The 18,073-nt window shown below is 37.6% G+C and overlaps 1 protein-coding gene across 1 annotated transcript in view; it reads left to right on the forward strand.

Moving 5' to 3' along the window:
• PCLO (piccolo presynaptic cytomatrix protein) overlaps positions 1-18,073 on the forward strand; it is a 368,631-nt gene that overhangs the window by 174,932 nt on the left and 175,626 nt on the right. Inside the window, exons 6-7 of the mRNA XM_050708091.1 lie at positions 1,036-6,091; positions 6,471-8,476. Of these exons, the coding sequence (XP_050564048.1) occupies positions 1,036-6,091; positions 6,471-8,476 (7,062 nt within the window). The remainder of the gene's footprint in view (positions 1-1,035; positions 6,092-6,470; positions 8,477-18,073) is intronic.

An 18,073-nucleotide genomic window follows, 5' to 3' on the forward strand; every position in this document is an offset into this window, starting at 1 on the left:
GGGATGAGGGAAGCTCTGATGTGGAAATATTTGCTGTAGGCTGTTCTTGGTATTTTTGTTATCCAAAGAAGGAGACAGAGGTACTTGTCATTCAGGGTGGTATAAAAGGATCTTTAAACTCGGAGAAAGACTAAGTGTATTTAGTTAGGAATAAGAAGGAAACTATTGGTTGTGATGTTCAGTTGCATGTGCCTGCCTTTTCTTCCTTATTTCCTTTGATCCGTAGCTGACCATTTTGCTTTTATCCCTTCAATTACACTTCCCTAGCAGCAGCTTACCTCTGCATTACAAATTTCCTGAGAAACTTATTTTTTTAAGAGATGTTCAGAAAATGGTTGTACAGTACTGAACTGAAGATATGGGGACTTTCCAGATTGTATTAACTCATGCTTCAGTACTCCGTGTATTCCACTGCATGTTGCAATGCATAACATTCAAATTGAGAAAATGAAACCATAGCTCTGAATTTTGTAAGATTCACATATTTCTAGGGAATTGTAAAATATTAAATGAAAAAAAAAAAAAAAAAAAAAAGGAGCAAGCCCCAGAAATACTGCAGGATGATGTTTGGCAAGCTATATTTTTATGTAGAAAAGTGTAGGCAGTTTTGAAGCATAAGTAATTAAATATTAATTTAAATTAACCCACAAAAAAAAAGTCCCATGTATATATGAACAATTATAGATTATCATTAGATAGGATTCTGAAAACAGTTAACTACAGTATTTGTTTGTATTTACAAACAAAAGATAATCTTACAACTAATGAAACTGATTGCTGATGTGGACAGTCATGTAAAGCATAGCTAAATGTCAAAACTCAGAATTTGAGGATCTTTTTGTATTGTTTTAATAGCTTTGCAAAACAGAGTTCATGTTCAGTCATTTATGGTTTAATATAGTTTGATTTAGAATATTTTTTTCATCTGAGACGTTAGCTCATCTTTTAGAAAAAAAATAGACGTATTTAATTGCCTGGAGACATTAAGAATGTATATATAAGTATATACACATGCATATGTATTTATTTTTTTAGGAAAAGGAGGATGACAAATCAGACACATCAAGCTCTCAGCAACAGAAAAGTCCACAAGGTCTGAGTGACACCGGGTATTCTTCTGATGGGATATCAAGTTCACTTGGTGAAATTCCAAGTCATATCCCCAGTGATGAAAAGGATTTACTCAGAGAATCTAGTAAAAAAGACACTGTTTCACAAGAAAGTCCACCGAGCCCCTCGGATCTAGCTAAATTGGAAAGTACTTTCCTGTCTATTTTGGAAGCTCAGGCAAGTACACTTTCTGATGAAAAATCTGTGAAGAAAAAAGAACTTTATGAAACATACAGTGAACAGACAAAGGATCAGCATAAAACAAAGCCGTTGCCAGTCACTCCAGAATCTTACAGTTCAGATGAGGAAGACTTAGAAGGTGAAGGAACCATTGTAGAAGATGGCAAAGGAAGTGCTTCCTCCCAAGCTGAATACAAGGAAGGAGACGGAGGAGATGACATACCAGCAAGAAGGCAACGCTATGATTCTGTGGAAGATAGCAGTGAGAGTGAAAACTCACCTGTCCCAAGGAGAAAAAGAAGAGCTAGTGTTGGTTCTTCAAGCAGTGATGAGTACAAACGAGATGACAGTCAGGGATCAGGTGATGAGGAAGACTTCATTAGAAAACAAATTATAGAGATGAGTGCTGATGAAGATGCCTCAGGTTCTGAAGATGATGAGTTCATTAGAAATCAGCTCAAAGAGATCAGTGTAACTGAAAGCCAAAAAAAAGAAGACATGAAAAGCAAAGCCAAAGGAACTGCTGGAAAACATAGAAGAATGGCACGGAAAAGTAGTGCAGGCTATGATGAGGATGCAGGAAGACGACATTCATGGCATGATGATGATGATGAGACTTTTGATGAAAGTCCAGAACCAAAATACAGGGAAACTAAAAGTCAAGACAGTGAGGAACTTGCTGTAACGGGAGGAGGAGGTCTTCGGCGTTTCAAAACAATAGAATTAAATAGTACAATAACAAACAAATATTCTGAGGCTTCTGAACAACAGAAAGGTATCTTATATTTTGATGAAGAACCTGAGCTAGAGATGGAGAGTCTTACAGATTCACCAGAAGATAGATCTAGAGGAGAAGGGTCTTCTAGTTTACATGCTTCGAGTTTCACACCGGGTACATCTCCCACTTCAGTGTCATCACTTGATGAAGACAGCGACAGCAGTCCTAGTCACAAAAAACTAGGAGGGGAGAGCAAGCAACAGCGCAAAGCTAGGCATAGGTCACATGGTCCTCTTCTTCCAACTATTGAAGATTCTTCAGAAGAAGAAGAACTACGGGAAGAGGAAGAATTGCTAAAGGAACAAGAGAAACAGCGTGAGTTAGAACAGCAACAAAGAAAAAGTTCTAGCAAGAAATCTAAAAAGGACAAGGACGAGCTGAGAGCTCAGAGAAGAAGGGAACGTCCAAAGACTCCTCCAAGTAATCTTTCTCCCATTGAAGATGCATCTCCAACAGAAGAATTACGACAGGCAGCAGAAATGGAAGAGCTTCACAGATCTTCCTGTTCTGAATATTCACCTAGTATTGAGTCAGATCCTGAAGGATTCGAAATTAGCCCAGAAAAGATAATAGAAGTTCAAAAAGTTTACAAGTTGCCTACTGCTGTTTCTCTATACTCACCAACAGATGAACAACCAATTGGAGTTCCAAAAGAAGAAAGCGGTCAAAAGACATTGAAAAGTGCTGAAGAGGTATATGAGGAAATGATACATAAGACCCATAAGGCCAAGCCATTTCAAATTGCAAATGAAAAAGATGAGGTGTTTGAAAAAGAATCATTATATGGTGGAATGCTAATAGAGGATTATATTTATGAATCTTTAGTAGAGGATACTTACAATGGAACTATTGATACTAATCTTGTAATGAGACAAGATGAGAGTAATGAGTATATACAGCAGAGAGGAAAAGAGAAAAAAATAAGAGCTTCAGAACAGATCTATGAAGAACCACAGAAAATTACTGATCTACAGGAAGACTACTATAGTGTAGAGCCTTTACATTCAATTGTGCCTCAAGAAGATATTGTTTCTAGCTCTTATATTATTCCAGAAAGTCATGAAATAGTTGTATTAGACAGCACAGTAAACTCCACTACTGAGGAGAAGCAGTTGTTAGATGCAGAAGCTGCTTATGAAGAGCTTATGAAAAGACAGAGAATGCAGCTAACCCCCGGGTCCAGTCCAACACAGCCAACTTCAGGTTTTGTTCCTACATCTGATACAAAGGTATCTAGTGTTGGAGAAATAGTGGATAGTACATCTTTAACATCAAGCACTACTTCAGCAATCTCAGATGTATCATCTCTCAGTAGCACAGCACTTTCTATTCCAGATGTTAAAATAACTCAGCATTTTACGGCAGAGGAAATTGAAGATGAATACTTAACAGATTATGCTAGAGAAATTCAAGAAATAATTTCTCATGAAACATCAATGTTGACATACTCTGAAACATCAGAAGGTGCTGCATCAGTTTTACCCTCTGATACAGCTTCCTTAACATCATCTACATCTTCGGTTTGTACCACAGATAGTTCATCACCTATAGATAGTGCAACCACAGGTTATGTAGATACAGCAGATGCTGTAAGTAAACTAGCAGATTCTGAAGATGTCAGGATAATAGCCCAAATTCCCTTAACATCTACAAAAGAGTACTCTGAGGTGAGCATGCCTTATGAATCTGTTGCTGGAGCCACTAAAAAGCCAGCTATAGCCTCAGATATGGAGAGTGTGGATCAAGCTACAATTTGTTTGCCTGAAACTGCACCTTCATTAGTGTCCACTACAGTTATAAAACCCCAGCAATATGCAACTGATACCATTACATTTGATACCTCCAAAGCAGAAAAGGTTGCAGCTAGAAAAATGAAAAGTACAGTAGAGGCTGGCATTGTCAAAATTCATCATGAAGATTTAAACAAAGAATTGAGCGTTGATATGACAAGGATTAATTTGACTGGTGCTACATCTGAGCAACCACCCACATGTATAGCATCAGTTCAAGTTAAAGAGCCTGCATCAGAAACATCTTCTGTACCTACTCCCAGTGTTGTAAGTAAGACCAGCATGGTCTCTGTGCCTTCCTCAGCTCCTGCTCCAACATCCAAAGTATTTTCACTTTTTAGAAGCTCTTCTTTGGATTCTCCTGCACAACCTTCTCCACCCCCACCTCCTCCTCCTCCACCACCACCTCCTCCGCCATTACCTCCACCTATTTTACCCAAACCAGCCATTTATCCCAAAAAGAAGTCACAGATTAAGACTCCAGTGGCAACAGCACCCACAATGGTACCTTCAGTCACAAGTGTTGCAACATTGGAGTCCACAGCTGTTTTAAAGAATCACGTGGTACCTATCACAAAAACATTCACCCCAACACCACCTCCTGTGCCACCCAAACCATCCTCCATTCCAGCAGGGCTAGTTTTCAGTCACAGGCCCACTGAGGTAACAAAACCTCCAATTGCTCCTAAACCAGCAGTTCCTCCACTCCCAATAGCTGTTCATAAGCCAGCAGAAACACAGGCGAAACCAATAGGTTTGTCATTGACTTCAACTATGACTCTGAATTTGGTCTCTTCAGCTGAATACAAAATAGCATCTCCCACATCCCCTTTGTCTCCACACTCTAACAAATCATCACCAAGGTTGACAAAACCCTCACAGGAAACCTATGTTGTCATCACATTGCCATCTGAGCCTGGAACTCCTACAGAAGTTATCACTAGTCAGGCTGTTACCAGCTGGCCTTTAGAAGCACCTTCTAAAGAACAGATTCCCCAGCCTATGCAACCAATTTTCACTCCATCCATGAAAGCTATGGAAATTCCAAGTATGGAAGATCCGAGTATGTATATTTCAGGTGCTTTGCAAACTGTCCCTGTCACAACACAATCAACTTTTGAAAAAGTACCTAGTTCAAAATCAGAAGCAGTAACAACAGAGGTAGCCGTGACTACGGTGTCTGTAGCGAAGGGCCCAGTGCCCAGTGTTGGTTTAGGTAGTGTCGCTATTACTATACCTCCAGAACCAATACATATAGTAGATCAACCCAGGTATAGAGAGAATGGAAGATTCCATCCTTTGGGTGATGTCATTGATCTTCGCACTTTAACTAAGATGGATATTGAAATGAGAGACAGCTGTATGGATCTGTCTGCTGTTTCCATGGATGTGAGAAGGCTAATGCCAGCAAGTGACACATGCGGGCGGCCAGTAAGTACTGTCCAGCCAGCTATAATAAATCTTAGCACTGCATGTGTTGCAGATCCTTCTCTGTCTGTAGTCACTGAAACAGTAACTGTCATGACCTGCACTGCCACTGTAAGCTACACTACCAGTACAGACAGCCTTGTGGATCTGGGACATGCAATGACAACTCCACTGCAGCTAACAACATCAAAACATTTTGAGCCTGCTTACAGAATAACAGACAGCCAGGTGTTCTCTGCAAGTAGAGATGAAGTGCCAATAAATTTATCCCTAGGTACTTCAACACATGCAGTGACATGGGCTACTACAAAGCCTGTTACTGTACCACCTGTTGGTGTTACAAATGGTTGGACTGATCTCTCGACTTCTCAGGAGCCAGTGGAGAGTGGAGCAGTTGACCTTAGCACTACAAAATCCCACAGAACAATAGTAACAATGGATGAAACTACTTCAGGTGTCATAACTACAGTAATAGAAGATGATGAAAAGCCTGTGGATCTTACTGCAGGGAGAAGAGCTGTCTGCTGTGATATGGTTTATAAATTGCCATTTGGTAGGAGCTGTACAGCACAGCAGCCTCCAACTACACTTCCTGAAGATCGCTTTGGTTACAGAGATGACCATTATCAGTATGATCGTTCAGGGTCATATGGCTACCGAGGAATGGGAGGTATGAAACCATCTATGTCTGACACAAATTTATCAGAAGCTGGACTGTTTGCATACAAAAGCAAGAATAGCTTTGATTATCGAGTTGGGGCAACTGATGCAGCAGTAGATCTTACTTCTGGAAGAGTTACTACAGGTCAGTATGACACAGCAGCAGATCTTTCTTTGAAGTATAATTTTGATGTTCCTCACCTCATTTCAGGATGATTTTTAAGTTTATTTTTATTTTTCCCCCCCCTTCTGTTGTTTTGTTTTCTTTTGGACAGTGTGACAAATTATTCTGGATTACACGTGTATTTCATTTCTTCATTTTACATATATGTTTTGCACAGAGGTGCCTGCATGTGCCTGCATGTTCAGAAATGCTTCCTTCACATCTAAAGTAGATCAGTTACCTGAAGATTTGCATGCAGTTTCCCCTTCCCATTTAATTCATCAAGATGGGATGACTTTCAGAATCCACAAAGCATCATTCTTTTGTGGGACTGGACTGTAATTTTGCCCTGTAATTTCAGGTGAGGTTATGGATTACTCAAGCAAGACCACTGGTGCTTACCCAGAGACTCGGCAGGTAATTTCTGGCATCGGGATAAGTACACCACAGTATTCCCAAGCAAGAATGGTATCATCTCTGGGTTCCCCATTCGGCGTTGGAAGTGTTTTGAGATCATCCAATGGTGTTGTTTATTCTTCAGTAGCAACTCCCATCCCATCCACATTTGCCATCACTACACAACCCGGTTCTATTTTCAGTACAAGTGTCAGAGATTTACCTACTCTCCAAACAATTGACTCAGTGCCCTCCTTATCAACTTTGCAACAGAATCAACCTCTCCCAAGGTCGTACAGTTTCTTGACAACAGTGGCAACTGAAAAAGATGCAATTACTGCCCTTGATATTGAGACAGGCTTGCCACCTCTTACTCTAGAAACTATTGCCACTGAGCCAACTAACTTAATACCTGCAACAGCATCTGAAGTTTATACAGATGTAATCGAAGATGAGGTTGCTCTTCTCATTGCCCCTGAAGAAGGCAAACAGCAACAGCTTGATTTGGAGCGTGAACTTCTTGAGCTTGAGAAAATTAAGCAACAGCGCTTTGCTGAAGAGCTGGAATGGGAACGTCAGGAAATTCAAAGATTCAGGGAACAGGAGAAATTTATGGTACAAAAAAAGCTTGAGGAGTTGCAATCCATGAAACATCATCTCTTATTTCAGCAAGAGGAGGAACGGCAAGCTCAGTTTATGATGAGGCAAGAGACTTTAGCGCAGCAACAGTTGCAACTTGAACAATTCCAACAACTTCAACAACAGCTCCATCAACAGTTAGAGGAACAAAAAATTCGTCAAATATATCAATATGGTTATGACCCTTCAGGAACTGGCTCACCACAAACAACCACAGATCAAGCACTTTTGGAAGGACAGTATGCAACCACAGAAAATGGCCAGTTTTGGCCTACTGATGATGTAACCACTACAGCTTCAGGAGTGCTGGGTATTGAAATTCCACAAAGCCAAACATGGTATACAGTTCAGTCAGATGGCATTACCCAATATATACCTAGGTCTGGTATCCTAAGCTCTGTTTCAGAAATGTCTCTTAAGGATATTGATGTTAGAGAGGAGAAGCAATTGAAAAAGAGAAGTTCTATGCCAAAATTACGTGGTCCATATGAGGAGCTGGATGAGAGTCTGGAAGATGAGCCCAGGTGTTTCAAAAAGATAGTAGACAGTGGAGTGCAAACTGATGATGAAGACGGAGCAGACAGAGGTTACACAAACAGGAGACGGAGAACTAAAAAGAGTGTTGATACAAGTGTTCAGACAGATGATGAAGATCAAGATGAATGGGACCTTTCTAGCAGATCCAGAAGAAAGCCTCGTGTAGGGAAATACAGTGAGAGTACCACTGAGGCAGACAAAGCTAAACAGTTCTCCAAAGTATCTAGTATCGCAGTTCAGACAGTAGCAGAGATTTCAGTACAAACAGAACCTGTAGGAACTATAAGAACACCTTCAATCAGGGCCCGATTGGATGCTAAGGTTGAAATCATAAAGCACATTTCAGCTCCAGAAAAGACATATAAAGGAGAAAGTTTGGGATGTCAAACAGAGACAGAGTCAGATACTCAAAGTCCCCAATATCTGTCAGCTTCATCCCCCCAGAAAGACAAAAAACGCCCTACACCGTTAGAAATAGGCTACTCAGCCCACCTTCGTCCAGACTCTACACTGCAGGTAGTCCCTTCCCCTCCCAAATCTCCCAAAGTTCTCTATTCACCCATTTCACCTGTTTCACCAAGCAAAGTTATAGAGTCAGCATTTGTACCCTATGAAAAATCCATCAGTGATGACATCAGCCCTCAGAAGATGCTGCATGCTGACATTGCCAAGGTTCCTCCATCAAGCCCAAAGGCGGCAAAGATGATGCAACGCTCTATGTCTGATCCTAAGCCCCTGAGTCCCACAGCAGAAGACAGTTCCAGAGCTCAGTTTCAGTACACTGAGGGTTTCATGGTAAGAAGTATTTGCTTACTTTTTTTTTCTTTTTTTTTTTTTCAATATGCAGTTGTACAGCTGACTATCAGTACAGTATGAGATCTGACACACCCATCAGAAATTCCTATGTATGCAGTCTTTTTGCACATCTTACTGAAAAGTCACAAGAAATATCTGCTGTCTAAAGCAAGGGTCAGTTGATTTCATTGTTTTGTCTGGAAAAAGAGGAATCCAAATTACAGTCTTAGTGAGATTCAGAAGAGAAAAAAAAAATACAACACACAACAAATCCTTATTCAGAATTTGGATGGCATTTTACATTTTATATCGTAGTTAATTGGCAATAAAACATCTACTACCAATTCTTCAGAAAATTAAAAACATTTTCTTCTCTAGTAATATAACACCCAGCTCTTGTGGCACACTCTGTAGTGCATTTGCATTGGAATTACTGCATATACCTCCTGAGAGGCAGCTGAAAGCAGATTTGCAGTTGCATGATTTAGCTGTCATTTTTGATCCTTGTGGTTTGTTTGTTTGTTTTTTTTTTGGCCATTTATGAATCTGTGGATAATCTTGTGTCCCAGTCTGTACGTACATCTTTTATCTCTTCCAAAGTGAAAGGTGAAAGGTTTCAGACCACAAATCCATTTTTTGCTGTTTTGTTTTGGATAGGGAGAATTATCAAGAAGTTATAGAAGTGCTGGGGGCTGTTTCTGACAGGGCTAGAGGAAGGATGCTGGATTTAGCTGGGATAGAGGAAGTTTTGAATAATAAAGGACTAACATCACCAGGATTTAAATGTGCTATTTCTGCAGTATTCCTTTTCCTTGAGAAGTAAGATTTTTGATTTGTGAATCAATCCATTATTTATGAATGAAAGGAAGTAGTCTTGGTGGAAAAAAAAAAAGAAAACAACAACAACAAACAAACAAACAAACCCCACCACACTATTTAACATGTTCTTGGCTGTCCATTTGTCTGAGTCTATTCCCTTCTGTCATTTGCAGGCTCAGTATCTTATTTGTGAGAGCTCTAGGAGGGCTGCCATTCAAGTTCTTTAGTAATTTTTACTTTTTATGTTCAGTTATATTTGAATACATAAGTATATTCTCTAGTACAGACTGGATAGAATAAAGCGGGTTTGTCCCTGTTTGATATTTTGTGGTGACTTTCAGCTATGGGATTGTCTGATTATACCCTTCAAGGCCCCTATTGTAAGCAGTTTCTGCAGCTTTACATATTTATACAGACATTAAGTACTTTCTATGCTGTTACTGCTTGAAAACCATTCTTTGAAGTTTGAAGGGAAAACAGTAGTCATGGCATTGGTACTCCATAACAACTCCATATCCCTATTGCAGGATTAACAGTGTGAGAAACAGTAACACAAATACTCATTTCATATAGAGGCCTTGGAACAGCATCTTAAAGAATGTTGTTCACAGGTTAGAAAATGTTGGGTTGTACTAGATTTTGGAAAGTAGGTATTAATATTGTAAAATAACTGGCATTGCAGTGAAACTATTACTGATAACAAATGTTCGCTTATTTTATAGATACATATATATTTAATATGAATTGTATAGTTTGTATGATGGTGGATGATAAATTCTATGAGGCACTAATTGTTTAAAGGCCTTTACATTAGAGCTTGAACACATGCAGTATTTATTAATCAAGACATAGAAACAAAGGGCTTGTATGTCACTGTTCATTACTTACTCATATGGTTATTACAGTTTTGCCCTGATCACAAACAGTAATGAGATATGCTGTTCTTATTAGTACGCAGCCATCAAGCAGAAATAGTCCATGTCTCAAAGCAATTGTAATCTAACTGAAAGAGGTGGACTTTTTACAGATTTTTTTATAGAATTTGAAGTGCAAGTAGACAAACACAAGGAAAGTAAAAATCTTCCATAGTTTAAAGTGGGCTGCACTAACTGTGTCATGTGGCATATGGTGGGGAAGCTGCTTTGCAAACCTCCCGTGACCATCATGGCAGCTTTCAGCCCTGATGTTATGTAAAGCATTAAGCATTTTTTTCCGTCTTTTTTTTTTCTGATACAGGTTATTATGTTCAGTTAGCTTTGTGTGGGATCAGATGAAAAATAAAGGAGCAGAAGAGATACATGATAAACAAGAGAATACATAGAAAGTTTCAGAGAGTAATCTAATGACATCATCAGAATCTGAAAATATTGGGATAATTTGCTTTGGAAGTTTGTCAGTTTCAGTTCTCAGTTACTCAGTACAGTTATGGTAGGAAAAAGGGATCTTCAGTTTCCATAAGACTTACAGTATTCTCTCCAGCAGAACTACATTTTTTGATACCGAGAACCTGGTTTTAAGACTGTAACATCTTGGCAGACAGTGATTTCTTCCATTGTCCCTTAATACCCTCCCTCAGAAGTTCCTCCTGAGAGTTAGTGTACACACAGTGAGACTGTTGACAAAGTGTATAGTCTGTTGACATTTTCACAGAATCACAGAATCAGATTTTTTTTCAGCTGCAGATTTATGTTGTTGCAACAACATACTGTTGTTGTACTTGAGTTTAAATACAAGATCATTTTTGGATTATCCTACTAGTTCTGAAACTACAATGTTTCATCAACATTGAAATATATTAGGGACTGCAACTTTTTGTTCATTCTTTGTACAGTGTCTGTAGTAGTTAAAGTTCGTGTGTAAATGTTTATCCTTTTGTGCCTCCTAACTGGAGAGCACCTAATCGCCTAATTGTAAAAGGGAAAGGTAGAGGGGATCAGATACATCATTCAGAACAATGAAGTTTAGTTCAGAAAAACTTGTCAAACAGTTCACTCAGAATAAGAGGGCAATGTTGAATGTAAAGGAAAAAAATGGAAATGAAAAATTGATCTTTCACTACCTTTGGGAAATGGAGTGTGTACAGGAATATTTATTGCATGGATGAATATCCCATCACATTTTTAATAGTTCTTGTTTCAGGGTTATGTCTTTGTCTCCATCTATAAATGCTGCAGGTGAAAAGGGTGTTCATATGTTCATGTGCATGTTTCACAGGCTTCATTTTATGACAGTTTATCAAAAATGTTTATCTTTATGCAATCAATGAGCCTAAAAGGGTAGGAATAAAATTGGTCTTAAAATCCTTTCTAAAGATTACAGTGAAATGACATTTTGTCCTCCAGTTAATACACTTTCATCATTCATGTCCTTCTTCCATTTAAAAATGCATTTATTATAACATATCAAGAAAGAGAATATGGAGACTATGAATGAGATGATGGAATGATACCCCTGCTTTTTACAACTGCTGTTGTAAATATAACTTTATGGTCTTTAATTTGACTTTTGTAGGAAATTATTACAATGTTTTATCCAATCTAGTATAAGTGAAAGGCTGAAAAATAATCTGCCTGCTAATCATGTAATTACAAGTATCAAAAAATATTGCTTTCAGTGACAGCACATTTAATGTTGAGATAGCAAGTTATATGTTTACATTACATTTTCCATTACTGTCTATAGTAGTTATTGCCTCTATTGCCATGAACATAGAATGAACATAGGTGATGCCTTCCTACTAATCTGAAGTAAAAGCATTTCTTTCCATTTTATTTCCTTTGATGGTTCTTGTATAATGTGCAGTTCTGTGAGTAATCAAGTGTAGCTGTGTCAAGGAAATATTGTGCGATATAGGTTGCCAGCATGAAAAAAGACTCATGGAAGACACCCATCTAGAATTGCTACTATTCAAAAATACCTATTATTCCTCCTTGGGAAGCTTTGTGCCACTTGAACTCACAGTGGAAATGACCTTCTTGGTGCTGCCTTTGATAGGCTGTCCAGCAGCTGTATATGGTAGGATTCCATGGAGTGTGATGCCATAAAAGTGGTTTCCATGGGGGCACCAGGAAGTCTTAGTAGAGTTTGGAAGCAGTGATTCAAATTTATCTATTCAGCAGCAGCAACAACAACAACAAACTAAAAAAAGTGAGTACCTGACGAGTTTAATAAAGAAATAGCTTTATACCAGTGCATCACAGATCAAGTCATATGCCAGTCACAGTCAACTTCAGCACTTGTACATGTTGTATATGTATAATCAAAGATGGAAGTTATCTGCCTTTTGCCTTTGGATGTAAAATGCCTGCTCAGCTAAACTGAAGCAAATGGCAGAAGATCGAGCACAAGAACTGTCACACTCATACAACATCTACAGCTTAAGCAGTGCATAAAGCCTCAGAAGAAGTGTTTGTATTAGTGAAACTAATGCAAAGACATATCTGTCAACAGCCTGCCAGCTTCAGGGTAGAAACTGTGTATTTAAGCATCCACAGTTTGAGCAAATTCTATCAATCTATTTATTAAGAGAGTTACCAAAGATGTTTCTCGGATTTGTCATCCGATGTTAGTTGCTGCTACTGTAGGGCAAATATAATTCAAATCTGTATGCTATGCTAAAAAAAGACAATGATTTCAAGAAAAATCTCCAAAGATTGATTATTTATGTAGGTAAAAAAATTACAGAACTTCACCTATTGACCTAGTCAGAGCAGAAATGTTTTTTAATACCAATTTTAAGTGTAATTTTTTTAAATGTTGAATTTAAAAGTAATAAGAACAAAGCACAGTAATCTGTTTTATCTTCTATAGTATTGTACTGATAATTAATTTCAATAACACAAAGTGACGGATCTAAAAGTGTTGCCTCAGATACATAGCACCTGTTATTATGTGTACGTAATAAATATAAAAGTAAATCACAGAAAATATTGTTCTCTGTAATCTATCACTGTCCTCAGTTTAAAATCAAGTTAGTGGAATTTACCTTATTAACATTCATGTTGTACCATGACATTTCCACTTTGATCATGAACCTGTAATTGCAACATAATTCCTCATTTTCATCAGTAACATTAAATAATGGTTTGGATAGATTCTTACTGTACGTTACTTTTAAATGAACTGTATCTATTTTGAATAGTGCTGTTAGCATTCCATGCTTGATATTACTTCATGTTTTTAACTACAAGGAGTGTGTTTTCATCTGTTTTCTTCTTTAAAACTGAAGGTTAGGACCTCAGTGATTTGGGCTGTCCTTTCCTACATCAGATGTGCTGTACATCTTGGCACTGGAGGGGGGAAACAAAGTAGTGGCTCCCAGTAGAATTAAAACCTTCTGTATATCATATCTATGATGCTTTGCTTGTCTTTTTGGACTAAACTGATAACCAGATCTGTATGATATTGAAGAAAGTTCTGCTTGGGTAATGAGCAGAGATAAAGCATTGGGATAATTGTGTGGTTTTGGGTTGGCTGTTTCTGTTTGTTTGCCTTCCTCAGAAGCAGGGACTAGGTTCATTTCTTAGTGTTGTTCCAGAATTTCAGGTAACAGAATTTCTGCTATTACCAGGACATCGGTGTTTCCGTTGGTTTCTTGTTGTAGTTACGCTTCTTGGGTGGTAGTTCGTTATAGCTCTTGTATTTATTGTAAAATACTTAGAAGTTATTTGTGGTCTGTGAGATATGTGGTCATGTGATTGCAGCTGCAGAAGGCTTCATTCAGTGACTTTTAATTTTCCGGTATAGTCCCATGATTTGGTCTGGAAAAAAGGAAGAATATTTTTTTCTCCTTAAAAGTTACCTTTAAATATAACATGGCTATTACCTCATGCAGAAACAGCAGTTATTTGGGTTTAAGTATAGCAGTGTGTTGTGTGAGGAACTGGCTTTGGTAGTATGATGTAAGAGTAACCTAGATTTAAAGAGCAAGGTTTTTTTTGTTTGCTTGTTTGTTTGTTTGTTTTGGTTGGTTGTTTTTTTTTTCCTTTGCTTCCAGGAAATCTAAGTGACATCTGTGGGCTGTGGTTTAACAAAACTCTTCTTCAGGCACTGGTGACAACTGGTCCTTCATTTTGGCTGTGCATACACCAGTCTTAAAGCATAGTCTGGGAGTGGCCTGATTTGCATGGTTTGTATGGTTTGCATGCAGTTCACCGACTGCTCACCTGGGTCAGCTTAACAGTGTGTTAACAGTTAGCAACAGGCTAAGTCACTGGTTCTGGATAGGCACACACTGTAGTTTTCTACATCCCTAAAGAGTGCCCTGTAGCTTGTGTATGAAGCTGATTCGTTGCTTATGGTCAGATCATATTTTGAGATTGAATTTAGGCCAGAGAAGGTGTAGATGTACCCAGTGAATTCTTTTTGTGCTTGAATATCAAGTCAAATGCTAGTGTGCCTAGTTGGGCTCATGCGAGCTGCAGAAAAATGTGTATAAGCCTGGCTTTCTTTATCCTATTATCCCTTATATCCCACTCGTCTTCTCCTCTCTCACCCCTCCTTTACTTTTGCTGAAGAAAGAGGAGAGATTAATAATTTACTAGATATGCACCATTTGCATTCTCTCAACCATGAAGGTAGTAGAGAGATAGAGCACTGGTTCTTCCTATCAGTTCTTCATGGACATAAAACAGACATACACTCTCTCATCATTCCTCTGCTATTGAACCAAATTGACAAATAAATTGTAGAAACACATGATGACAGATTTTTTTTCTTCCTCACTTCCTTGGACAGATATAGTGTTCAAAAGATCCTAAATCTCTCAGTATCTTATGTGCTCATTTTACAAAAGTGACCTTTAACACCTGAAGAAGGATTAATTACTTTTCTTAATGGGACTTAGGCTCCGTTAGCACTTGAATTACTTTCAAAAGGCTTTCCTGCTTCATATTCGTATAACTAATCTTTCTTCACATTCAGATATTCTTTAAAAAGGCATTTTTAAAGTAGCAGTGTCAGTCCGATACAGCAATATACAGGGGGACAAAGGCCACTGATTCTTGCATTCCCTGCACACCACTTCTCCTCTGCATTTCAAAAAAAAAAAAAAAAAAAAAAAATCACCTGAAACTGAGTTGAAAAGTTAGGATCTCACTCACATCTAAAGACAATTCTTGATCATCTTTTATTCCTATGCAATTAGTAAAATATCTATCTTCTCCTTTAACTAGAAGTTTTAGCTAGATTTATGATTACTTTTTCTGCTGAAGTTTTGATGTATTTACAGTTTAGAGATCTGTTAACATTTCAAGCTACTGCTTCCTGTGCTCTATTTGAAATCCTTTGGAATAACCTCTCTGTGACTCAAATAAGCCATCTTTTTTTTTCCATCTGTCTCATCTTCAAAACAGAAAAACTATCCCACATTTGGTCAACATTTTCCTATAAACATTATTTTCTAAAGAGCATTTAGTTGGGTCACTCTGAATTGTCTGTTACTTTTAAATTAGTTGATTTCAAGTCTTTTCTATTTAATGAAGGGACGCTCATTCATAATAGAAAATTATTATGATATTCAATCTCTTGCTTTTCAAATGGGATCTTTCACAATCTGTAATACAGCCTGAGATTTATGGCAGAGTTGACAAAGGGCCTAGGTTTTCTGTCACGTGGGCCTTTTCTCATGTGCTGACAGTTCATCCATCTCCCCATTAGCCAGCTCTCATTTACACATTGAAAAAGCACCCATGGCCACAAATCCCAATCCTCAATCTTTTGTCTTCCTTAAAAAACAAAGAATAAAAGTACAGTAATCTCTTAGCACTCATTTCCAGCTGACTTTGTTATATACCCACGTTTCCATTGTAGGAGTTCTTTGAGTTTTGGGTGTGGTGAAAAACCAATATAGTATTTCCTGCTTTAAAATAACGGATACAACATACAAATATATATAGCAGAATCAAGCAGGCATGGATGAATGACAGAAGAATGTATAACTGACCTACTTCAACTCTGTTTTGCCTCAGACTTTTCTCTTTTATCAAGACATGGAATACAATAGTTTATCCGAATAAATAGGATGAGGGTAAAAAATTACTAGTGTAATTCATTGCTTGTCTAGATGGCCAGGGAATAACCTGACTGAATTCAAGAGAGTTTCTCTCAGATGTTCTGCTGACAAGTTTGACTTCCTGCATTTCATTCTGTTGACTCTTATGAGCAGTTTTAACAGAAGCTCAGGAAAATTATAGTGTACTGAGAAAATGGATATACATCCTCAGGAAGGACAGTTTAGCAAAAGACCAGCATCTACAAAAGCTACCTACAAAGGAAGCACTGAGTGTGCTATGTTAGCAAATCATTTGGCATACTAAATGCAGAACAACAGATCACATCAGCTGATGCTAAAGCCCCTACAAGTATACCTTATGCAGCTGGGGAGTCTAACATTGGAATTGATTTATATTGCGGTTTGATGTTGTCCAGTCATTGGTTTGGACTGGTCTCCCCTACTGGGATTTGAGCACATTTGACATACACTTAGAACAGAGCTTCCTATTTAGTTTTCTCCATAAGAAATCTAGTTGGCATGCACAAAATCCTCCCTGCAAACTATACTAATGTGCAATAACTAGAGAAAACCAAGGAATTTGTTCTTGTCAAAGTATTAGCCTAATGCCTTCTCCAAAACTTCAACTCATAAAAAAGAAAAAAAAAGGAAGCTTTAATTCCAACACTTATTACTGTTGCATCGTTAAGATATTTTTAAAAAATATTGTCTTGATCAGCCAAATGTGATTAAATGTTACTTGGCAAAAAAAAACAAACAATGTTTCTCATATGTCCTATTTGAAGATAGCTAAAAAAAAAACAAAACAAAAAAACATTCAGAGCAGTAAAAAGATGTTCGCTGTCTTAAAACTTTTAGGAAATTCCTTTAACACAAATCAATGAATTTAAAATTCTCTTTGGTTTTTGTTTTGTTTTAAGAAACCATGCATGGTTTACCAGTACTGAGAACATTATTCTGTGTAATCAACTCATTAGAATTTAAAGGGGTACATGTGATTAAATTCTGATAGCTGTGAATATTTTCCCAAGGGACATGCTTGTCTATGATTAATTTATCTGTAGTGTATGAGCTACTGAAAATCTCAAACCTCTGCATTGTCCCCTAAATATATATATATATATATAATATATGTATATGCAAAGCAATATATGCTTTGCATATATGCCCCTATGATCACCCCAAAAAGTAAAAATGTAGAAGAATGAAATGAGGCTAGTCCATAATGTCTTGGATACATGCGTGTTGTTAATACTCATTGCTGCATTATTAACTTCATAAATCATCAAACAGAGCTCTGAAGTTTTACATTTCATCTCTAGAAATACTGGCTAGGTCAGATTTTCTGTTGCCATAGTGCTTCACATAGCCATGTGGGCTAAGAACATCTCATAGGTATTTTTTGAAATTAGTAAGTCTTGCCCATGGCAGACCTAAACTTGAAAGCTCTTTATGCTTTTATTTTGACATTGATTTTTTGAATCAGTGATTTCCTATTAAAGGGAATTTGTTAAGATAACTGTATATACAATTGTGAATTAAACTAAGATTTTAGATGTAGGCATAAGGTTTTACATATTGATGCTCAAAAATCAAATGTTATGAGATTCTGACTCAAATAGTTCATTCTATCTCACTTCTTTAATTTCTTACTCCAGCATAACATTATATATTCATAAGCTAATATTTTAGCAATTACTATTTTTTAATGGAACTGAACTTTCCATCTGCCAACTGAAAGTAGATATTTCAGGTCAAATTGGTCA

The sequence above is a fragment of the Cygnus atratus genome, chromosome 1, assembly GCF_013377495.2.
Source record: "Cygnus atratus isolate AKBS03 ecotype Queensland, Australia chromosome 1, CAtr_DNAZoo_HiC_assembly, whole genome shotgun sequence".
NCBI classification, from domain to species: Eukaryota; Metazoa; Chordata; class Aves; order Anseriformes; family Anatidae; genus Cygnus; species Cygnus atratus.